This window comes from Populus nigra, chromosome 12 (genome assembly GCF_951802175.1).
Source record: "Populus nigra chromosome 12, ddPopNigr1.1, whole genome shotgun sequence".
Taxonomy (NCBI): domain Eukaryota; kingdom Viridiplantae; phylum Streptophyta; class Magnoliopsida; order Malpighiales; family Salicaceae; genus Populus; species Populus nigra.
In genome coordinates, this window is record NC_084863.1 from 4862279 (window position 1) to 4872690 (window position 10412).

Genomic DNA, 10412 nt, shown 5'->3' on the forward strand with positions numbered 1-10412 from the left:
GAAATCAATCTAGTAACTCTCTAAGCCTGCGTGGGAAGCATAGCAATGTTGAATCCCTCAATGTCTCAAAAGCCCATTCTACCCTCACACTTTGAGAATTTTATGGTGTTCGGTATAATTTACCCAGGTGCATTGCAAGAACATTCAACTAGTGAAAGTAGCTCGTCTTAAAATTATAGCTTCGACTCTTATTATATTCCTTCATCTTTATATCACATGTCTGTATTTTTTCAGAATTCATATGAATTCTCATTTTTACCGAATCCCCACATTCTAAGCTTTGAAGGCTTTCTAAGTCCGACACTTGAACAAATATTATTAAGATTTCTTTCAATACAAAAGATTTTGTTCGAGGTTTCTTGAGCATCGGTTGATCCTCTAAGGGTCAGAAGATGGTTCTACTGTTACCCAATTTTCCAGTAGATGAAGGACTTTCAGATCATTTGAGGCTATTTCCTTGTAGCAAAACCCATTTTCATTTAGCTATAAAGAAAACTAGGCGAGGAGAAAATAATGGTTAGGACTGGTAGATTGCAGGAGAAAGACAAATCAAACAAAGTGATACAAATCGCTAGGACAGAGCCACAGGCTCTTGGTACAATGTTCTTATTAAGGTACTGCACTTGGGCAAAAGGTTATAACACAGAGTACAGAAAGTGAATATCACCTCAATTTTCTTAACAAAGCTCGTGCTAGCGTTAATGTATGTATAAATTTATACCTTGGTAATAGAAATGAACATATGTGAATGAGTCTACAACTTCTTCCACAGATCTTTAAACCCCCAAGATGAAAACGAATGCAATTTGTGCTCTAAAATGTGAGGAAGCAAAAAACTCATATCCCAATCCATGCTATACCTAAACCACGGCTAATGGCATTGCCCGATCAAAGCTACCACGCAATATTCTTGCCCTTAATGGTCTCTTCTTCATTGGTTTGGTCTCCACCTCTTTCCCTGCCATGCCATTCCTGAAAGGAGAGTGTGAAGCCGGAACCACCAATTGTGTGACGCCGTCTTTAGCTGCTCCACCATGAATGAGCACTCTGGTGATGCCCACATAGTGCAAAGACTCAGCAATCTGTAAAGCAGAAACACCCTTATTAGTCCTTGCTTCAACGTCTGCCCCTTTCTTAACCAACAACTCAATCACATCTGCATGACCAGACTCCACTGCACAATGCAATGCCGTGTAACCATCTTCATCCTTTGCATCAACATCAATTCCCTTTTCAATCAAAACCCGCACAGCATCGGTTTTTCCTTTGAATGCAGCTCTATGCAACGCAGTCCATCCGTGTTGGTCACGGCCATTCATTGCTGCCCCGTTTTCAATCAACCTGTTGATGGTCCTCACCTCTCCCTTGCGTGCAGCTATGCATAAACTGTCACCCAATTTCAAGGCATCAAAAAGGCGAGCGTGGCCATATTCTGCAGCAATATCATAGGCAATCTTGCCGTTCTTATTGCGGATGTCTTTATTGGCACCTTTATGTAACAGCAGCTTGACCATGTTCTCATCTCCCAATCCTGCAGCTATGTGCAGGGGTGTATCACCATCTCCATTATTGCGAATATCAGCTTTTGCTCCACTAGCTAACAAAAGGCGTGCGCAATCGCGTCTACGCTCCTCGACAGCAAGATGCAAGGCGGTATTTCCATCCTTAGTGAGAGCGTTGACATTGGCTCCTTTAAGTAAAAGAAGCCTTAGCACCTCCAAATGGCCCCCTCCAGCTGCAAGGTGGATTGGACCCCAAGTTGAGGACTGTGATCTTTCTGTGCTGGCTCGACGAGCTAATAAAAGCTCAACAATCAAAGCCTCACCAGATCTTGCAGCTGCCTCAAGTGGACTATACCCTGATCGGCTTTGAAACTCCACATCCGGCTCAAATTCAAGAAGTAACTGTACAATGTCTGCTCGGCTTTGAGAGATGGCTATATGAAGTAATGTTTTCCCATGAAAATCAACTGCATCAGCTGGATTCCATGCCGGGTCACTATGCTCAAGTACTTCTCTGATCTCATCCATTAAGCCATCCATAACTAGCTGAGCAAGAATTGGCGACCCAACAAACATGACCTTGATACCACTATCTATGAACACCTGTTTTTTCCTGGTTGTGAACCACTCAATAGGAACTGCATCCATACTGGATGTAGCATCTTTGATTGCTGCGCCAGGAACCACCACGCTATGCAAAAGAAACGAGTCCTCGCAGTGAGGAAATGTCTCTGGAAGAAGAGAACCTGGAGAGAGATGATATGTGATCTCTATAGTTAGTGTTGCCAGAGGAGATATGATTCCTGACTGTGGCTTGATCGTGTACCGAGTCTTGTTCAAGGCCTGGATCCTGAAGGCCACCGGCATAGTGTACATAACATTGCGGAGAGTGAGTTCACCATAGCATTTCTGTCCCGGTTCAATTCTGATAGATACAAGATTCGACGGCTCCAAACCAATAAGCCTGTCCATTTCTCTTCCAGTGAGCCAAGTGACCTACCTGGCTATTACTGTACAGGTAATCTCGATATGCTCCGAATGGATTCTTGAAGTCTCTGTTTTACTCTACAGGTTCTTTCACTGTGATTCTTGATGGGTACTAGGGAAAGATAGAACCCATGAAGAGAGGAATTGGAGGAGGAGGTTGGATTGGAGTATTTTTAAGGTAAGAGGAGGACAGAGGAGAGCCGGCTCTAATGAGAGAGTGCCAATTGGTGGTGTTAAAAACAATGAAGACTTGTTCCATTCCCTGTCTTGACTGTATAAATCCTAGGCATATTTGTATGAAATTAAAGAAACACAGGAAATTTTTCGGAATTAATCTCTGCAAGTCACTTTCAATGATGCACTGTATTATGTATCCAAGGACTAATATTTTATTGTTGTAATGGAGTCTACTCCAAAATAAATCATTGGAAAATGGTATCTTTGCAGATAAGCTACTGTTCATGGAAAATATATAAACTGATGTGAACTCATGAGCTCTTTGAAGATGCCTGCAGCCTTAACAAAACAATAATGGTGCTTTTCACCTCTGCGTGTGCTAGGAGGAAGGAAGGCCATTTTACTTGGCCAACCAAGTTGATTACATATTATTGCATTCTGGTCATCTGCTCGTCGGTCTTGTTTTATTTTCTTAATGGGATGGTACAGGTGTTAGAGTTGAAGTAAAGATTGTTTTTTTATAGTATTCATTATACTAAGTGAATGAAGTTCCTTTCCAACTCTTTTATGGTAATTATTGTATAATTCAAGCTCTAAGACATGTTCTAATGATTGCGATGTGGTAAGCAGGCCAACAAAGGGGCCATTCGATCCCATGCAACCATATGGTGGGGAGGGAGTGAATGTGTCAAAACCCAAGTTATATCTTAAATGTAATTTTGCTGCTGTTAGGGCAAATATTTTAGAAAAAGACATATTGTCTATTTTTTTTAAAAGAAAAACTAGGCATGTGAGCATGATGTCGTAGGACATGCATGTTAATCTTTTTATTTTTTTAATCTTTTTATTTTTTTAATTGGCCCGATGCATGGGCTCTATCTTTTTAGCAAGGCTGATAACCTGTACTATGTTGTGGTTCAAATTAATTTTTTTAGCCTGAAAAACATCTAGGTATTGCTAATATTTTTTCTAGTAGAATATATTTTTTAAACCTTGTGGGGATTGACTTGATATTACTTGATAGACTTGACGGGTCCAAAGGCAACCCAAACAATTGATAAAAACATAATTTGAATCAAAATAAATATTGAATATGATATTTCTCTTATAAATATTTAGATGACAATAAATTAGATTGATTTTGATCAACTTAGGTTAACCTTTCAATCCGCATGCCTGGTCATAAGATCCTAATAGTCCTATAGAAAGGAAACCAAAATAAATTATGAAGCTCAATTTTTAATAAACTCAATATTGAATGATGTCATTAAAAAAATTTCAATTAAAAAAATACTAAAAAAACAACCAAAGTCAATCTGGATTAATCTACAACTTGGGTCATGAGACTGAGATAACCTAATAGAAAAAAAATTATAAATTCAAATCCTCAATCAACCTAGTGTGGAAAGATGATATTAAAAAAATAAATGAATTAAAAAGGACATAAAAAACAACTTGAGTCAATACAGGTTAAGCTGCTAAACTTGTGACCCGAGTCATGAGACGAAGATAACCTCATAGAAAGCAAAGTAAAATAAATCACAAAGTCTAATTCTCAATCAACTTAATATTGAATGATGAATTTGAGAAAAAAAAAATTAGAAAAAGGAAAAAAATGGAGTCAATAGAGTTAACTCATTAAACCCATAGTCTGGGTCATGAAACTGAAATAATCTTATAAAAATTAAATTGAAAAAAGTCATGAAACTCAATCCTCAATAAATCCAATGTTGAAGGATACACTTGAAATTGAAAAAAAAAAATAGATTGAAAGAAGAAGAAGAAGAAAACAATATTTTAGTGAATAGTGTTTTTTGAGTAAGGGTACAGTAAAATCCCGGATAACCCATTACAAAGAAAATTAAAATAAATTATGAATCTCAATTTCTAATCAACTTAGTATTGAAAGATGAAATTGAAAAAAAAATTAATTATAAAAAGAACACAAAACAATTCGAATCAACCCGTCAAATTTATGACCCAAGTCAAGAGACGACAACAACCTCATAAAGCAAACCGAAATAGATCACAAAGCCTAATTCTATATCAACTCAATGTTGAAGGATGAATCTGAGAAAAAAAATCAATTAGAAAAGGAAAAAAAATTGAGTCAACCGAGTTAACTCGTTAATCTCGCGGTCCGAGTTATAAGATTTGGATAACTTCATAAAAAAGTAAATTAAAAAAATCATGAAACCCAATTCTTAACAAACTCAATGTTGAAGGATGTAATTGAAATTAAAATAAAAAACATAATTAAAAAAAAAAAGTTCCAGAGAGTAGTATTTTACAAGAAGAGGTACAATGAAATCTCTTCTGGTCTGGATATGAGATCATGATAACTTCGTAAAAAAAATAAATTGAAAAAAAATTATAAAATTTAATCTCTAATAAATTTAATATTGAAAGATATAATTAAAATTTTAAAAAAATATACTTTTTAAAAATATATTTTCAATGAATATATTTTGATTTTTGTTTTGGTTTTTGCCCTTTTATCTCCCATGTTGCTTTGGTATCCTCCAAGAAAACCTCTTGCTCTCCACTCGGTGTAAAATGTCAATGAATTCTTAACAGTGATACTTTCGAAATCAGACTAAATTATGAAATCTAATTGAGATTTTGTTTTACAACGTCTTGGCATACTCTCTCTCTCTCTCTCTCTCTCTCTCTCTATATATATATATATATATATATATATATATATATATATATATATATATATAAGTAAGGTCACAGAAAGTCCAAAGAGGTTTCTTGTGGGGAAAAAAAGAAAGGAATTTGGGAATTACAAGAGCCATTAAAACCAGCAGCGAGTCATGCAAGACAAACAAAATCCCATAAGGATTAACAGCACTTAACAATAATATATTTGGATTATTTTCTTGTGTTCTTGGTTTTCGTCATCATCAAAAAGTAAACTAAAATGCTCTAGCTAGTAGTAGGGATTAAGGACGAAGTGGGCTAGGATCGGTGATTACCATTGTTAATTATAGTACTGATTCACGAACTTTGTTCGTAATAAAACTTAATTAAAATAGTTCCGAGGGCGTTATTTTGCCCTCAACCTCGAGCCAGAGCCAGGAGGATGAACGTATGCATTATGCCATTATCAATAAGAAAAATAATACTTGGATGGCAAAAGGATCTCGATCTGGAGAACATTCGTTGTTGTTGTTCTCATCGTTCTCATTTTTTATATTAAACACTAAGCATGTTTTCCCAGAGACAATAATGACCTAGATATCATGAGCTCTTTTCTTACTGCATGCATTTATCTAACCTAATTTTTGACAATCTTCAATTGAGATTTCGCATCCACAGAGTTCATATTGTGACGCAGTCAAAGTGATGGTTTTGGGATTTGGTGTTTCGAGATTGAATATGAACGAAAATATTCGTGTAAAGAAGAGTTCTTTCTTTCGCCTTATGACACAAAATATGGACGGCTTATAAAAAATATCATTCCAAAACTTTCCATTCAAAATATATTTTTTAATTGGTTAGTTGCACTTAGCACTGATATTATTAATGTAATATCTATTTAATTTATTAATAAAAATATTTTTATATTTAATATTCATTTAACCTTGATAAATATATGTAGAATAAAAATAAAATTCTTGAGATAAAAATACATCGGAAAAAAAATTATAAAGTTCTTATAGTTATGATTCAAATTGTCTTAAAGATTATCCTTAAATATTTTTGGTTAATGCTTTATTAAAATTGAATATTAATTAAAATTGTTGAGACTTGAGACCAATACATATTATATTTTTTTTTATAAAAAGAATGGTTTTTTTGTTTTGTTTTTTTTTAATTTAATATGTTTTTTTTAAATTTTATCTTTTAATATTAAATTGATTGGAAATTGATCTATATAATTTATTTTGATTTTTTTCTATATAATTATCACAGTTTTATAACTAGCATTACAAATTTGACAAGTTAACTTGAGTTGATCCAATATGTTATTGTCTCAATATTTTTTTTAAAATAGCATTCAATATATCACCATATTAATATTTTTAAAAAATAATATTATCTAATATGCATCATATTTTAAGTTTATAATTAATTATTTTTTTAGAAAAAAAGTTGGCAATGCTCGGATATTTTTTTTATGTTAAAAAGTTATTGATTCATGACCATGGTGCATGACATTTACATAGTATTTTACCAAAAACATGTCAATAAATGCATGATTCATGACCATGGCAATCCTTTATTCTGTAAATTGAAGAACAAATCACACAGTGAGCCTTACACTTGATAAGTTTGTTTATTTAGTTCAAAGAAAATTATCATTATAAAAGATAATCTGATTTTTTTCCTTTCTTTTTTATTTATATTTTTTAATTGATTTTTAAATTATATTACTTATTTTGTTTTTATTATTTTCATCTCATTATCGTATATGTCAATTATTTAATCTTTCATCAGGTAGTTTGGTCAAGATAATGGCCATCTGTAATGGTGATGGGAGGGTTAAAACAGCTAAAAAATTAGAGCCACTTTTATGTAGAAGGGTAGATATGATCAAGCAAGAAAGGTAGAGGCATCGACTGTGATTAATTTTAAGGCATTTACAATATAGTTTTTGCTCCCAAGGTAACAGTTGCATGGTAAGAACTTGGGGTGGAATTCTTCTTCCAGTGGTTGCTTTTTCAAGTGCATAATCTAATTCTTATGCAAAGATATAAAAAATTTAGATGACCCTTTCAAAGGATTATCGCACAAACTTTGGACTGATGATTAAAAAGAAATTCCATACACAAGTACGATCTGCTATTAATTAAAACGTAGAAAAGGTCTCGATAAGGACTTACAGAGAGGGAGGCCACTGTTCTTCCTTTCCCCTGTACTTAATTCTGTCGTCTTTTTGTTGGAAAACTGAATGGAATTTGTATACACAATTATTTTGAACATTAGGGAATGGCTTTTTACTCAAAAAGACGGCATTGCTCCAAAACATCTGTCTTGACTAATTTGTTGTTGTTGTTGTAAGAACCTGTAAGAATCGCAATTGTAGACTCCTCCTGGGCTAGAAGAACTCGAGTCATCGTGTCTAGTTGGCGTTTGTCTTTCCGTAATGGAAAATTAGAGAAGATCTCGTCTCCAATATGGTTTCTGTATTTTGTTTCTGAAATGGACAGAGTATGAAAGCAATGATGCCAATGCATGATGGTGAGCAAAGTGGCAGAATCCTAACTAATATTTGACAATACCAAGCATATCAAGAAACTTGGTCATCACAAGAACTCGCCATATTTTCCTAGTCTTTATTGTCAATGTGGGAAGAAGCCGTATGAAAAAGGTCCCTTTTCTTGATTTGTTCTGCTATGAGCAAGATCGAGTCGACCGAATTCGTGTTGATGATGGTTAATTATGCAACGGTCCGTTTTCTAAACTATTATATATGCAGTGAGTAACGAGCTAGATTTTGTCTCTTGCTTTTTCATTTATTGAAAGCACTAAGCAGAAGCTCACCCTGCCACAAAACTATTCCAATAACATAAAAATATTGAGAAACGATAACCAACAAAGCAGAAACTGATTAATAGGAAAAAGATTTCAATCGCTTCACCACATGGTAGTTTAGCATTGCAAAGCCTATACTGAACTAACTAAATGATTTGCCTGGTCAAGCATCACTTTCCTTCTTCTTTTTTTTTTTATTTTTTTTTATTTTTTTACAAAGTCTACTGGTGATACAGTTCAGGTTCATCCTTGAATTCTTTATAGTAAGTATTCGGTTATGTGTTTGAGACTGGTTATTGATACGATTTAATATATGGTTCAGCTTTGAATTTTTCATGATGGGTCTTTACCTAGGGATGCATTCAGTCAGATTGAGGTTCTTATAGATGATATGAGTTCGATCTAATTTTTTTGATGGGTAATTCGACCAGATTAGGACAAGCTATGCATAAGATGTTTTTTGGCAGTAAAGAAAGTTTATTTGGAGTATATTTTTTGTCTGGTTTGGTCCCTATTAATGAATATAGGTTTGGGCCACGTGAGGTTTAAAGTTGGCTTGGGTTAATTAAGATGTTATGGTCAGATTAGATCATATTTGTTTGAGATTGATTTTCTAATTCTACAAAGATTTAAATCAGCAAAATATTCTTCTAAAATTAAAGAAAAATTCATTCATTATTTTACCTATTATTTAGAAGAATATTTATCAACAAAGGATGCTAGAGGGGCTGTAAGATCTGATTTCGTAAACTATGAAGAATTAATTAATGATTCTTCTAATCTAGAAAGAAAACTAAATTAGCAAGTATAAAAGAGAGATTTTCTTCATTAATTGTCCATGTAAAATAAAAAAGCTAAGCACAACAAGGTAAGTAAACTTCATAATCAATTCTACAATTCAAATCAAATTTTTATTTTTTTTAACAATTCCACATTCAGATCATGTAAAGTTTAACAATTTTTTTTATGTAATTTAAATATATTAAAAATAAATTTTTAAAAATAAAAAAATTATTTCTGATCACCATAATACTAGTTTCGTTATCTGGCGATGCTATGCTTTGGATAATGACACTAAACTCAATACATTTAGAAAACTCTATGATAGAGAATAACCTTCACAGGAATAAAGCTATATTCAATCCATGGATAGAGAAGAACCTCAAAAGAAACAGTTTTATTCAATGACGTTCTCAGTATATTTTTCTTGTTTTATATAAAAAATTAAGAATATATTATCTGATGCTGTATGTTTTTCCTTTTTTATATAAAAAATTAAGAATATATTGTCCGAAAACCTCTCATAGTAGATCAAACTCAAACTGAGAACTTATAGGATTACGACGCCTGAAATTTTATTAATAAGCTACTCAAATCTTTGTGGGGAAGAACTCCAAGCCAAGGGGAAGAACGGGGTTTTTATATAATATAAATATATGAAATTATTTCTTATATTTATATTTAAATAAAAATTATTTTAAAAGATAATCTTCATGGTACAATCATGTGGCCAGCTAATATAAGGAACCTGTAAGCTTTTAACCTTTCAATAGTCAAATCGAAGTTTATGCAGCAGCCCAAAACTAATAGGGCCGGTCCACAAATAGCTGGGTTCTGAATTTTTAAATTAATTTTATTGTCTTTTTTTACCACGAGTAGTCCGGTCTACAGTATGAGTGAGGTCTCCCTAAGGCTCATATATTTGTGTCTAATGGATTTTTTTAATGTTTTTATTTGCTTGAGACAGTTAATTACGGTATAAAGATTTTATTCATTTAATTCTTTTTTACAATTTTATTAAATATTTTCCCCCTTTCATAAATCCAGGGTCATATAGAAAAGTATATCAAAGGGGGGAAATCGACCGGTGAGAAGCTTGTTAATTATCATCCTTTGGTCAAATCTAAATCCAGATTTTTTAATTTGTAGAAATTAACAAAACATGCGTTAATAAATTGATTCGACATAGAGCACAAGCATGGAGTTCCCGTTGAGCAGATTTTTTTTGTTGAGAAGGGTGTGTTTCACCTCTAGTAAATAAAATCTCGAGAATTTTCTTTAATATAATAATCCATAGATTTCTTACAGCCCTTCCATGTGTTTCATTCCATTGTCGCTGCCAGAACAATTTTAAGGAGGAAGAACATATATTGCATGTACGTGTATAGCTTGTATATGGTGAGAGCTTCTGTACCATGGCAGGTATATTTCTCATATGTTCTTTCAGGAACAAATTAAAATCACCCACATAAAACATAAATG

At 33.2% G+C, this 10412-nt stretch overlaps 1 protein-coding gene across 1 annotated transcript; it reads right to left on the bottom strand.

Annotated features, from left to right (window-relative positions):
• Positions 1-504: 504 nt before the first annotated feature.
• On the bottom strand, positions 505-2857 carry LOC133669650 (protein VAPYRIN-like). Its single transcript, XM_062089869.1, has one exon. The coding sequence runs from the start codon at positions 2472-2474 to the stop codon at positions 861-863; it is 1614 nt and encodes a 537-aa protein (XP_061945853.1). The 5' UTR covers positions 2475-2857; the 3' UTR covers positions 505-860.
• Between the last annotated feature and the right edge of the window lie 7555 nt (positions 2858-10412).

Excerpts from the sequence above, each read along its gene's own strand:
- LOC133669650 (XM_062089869.1), bottom strand. The coding sequence starts at position 2,474 with ATGGACAGGCTTATTGGTTTGGAGCCGTCGAATCTTGTATCTATCAGA.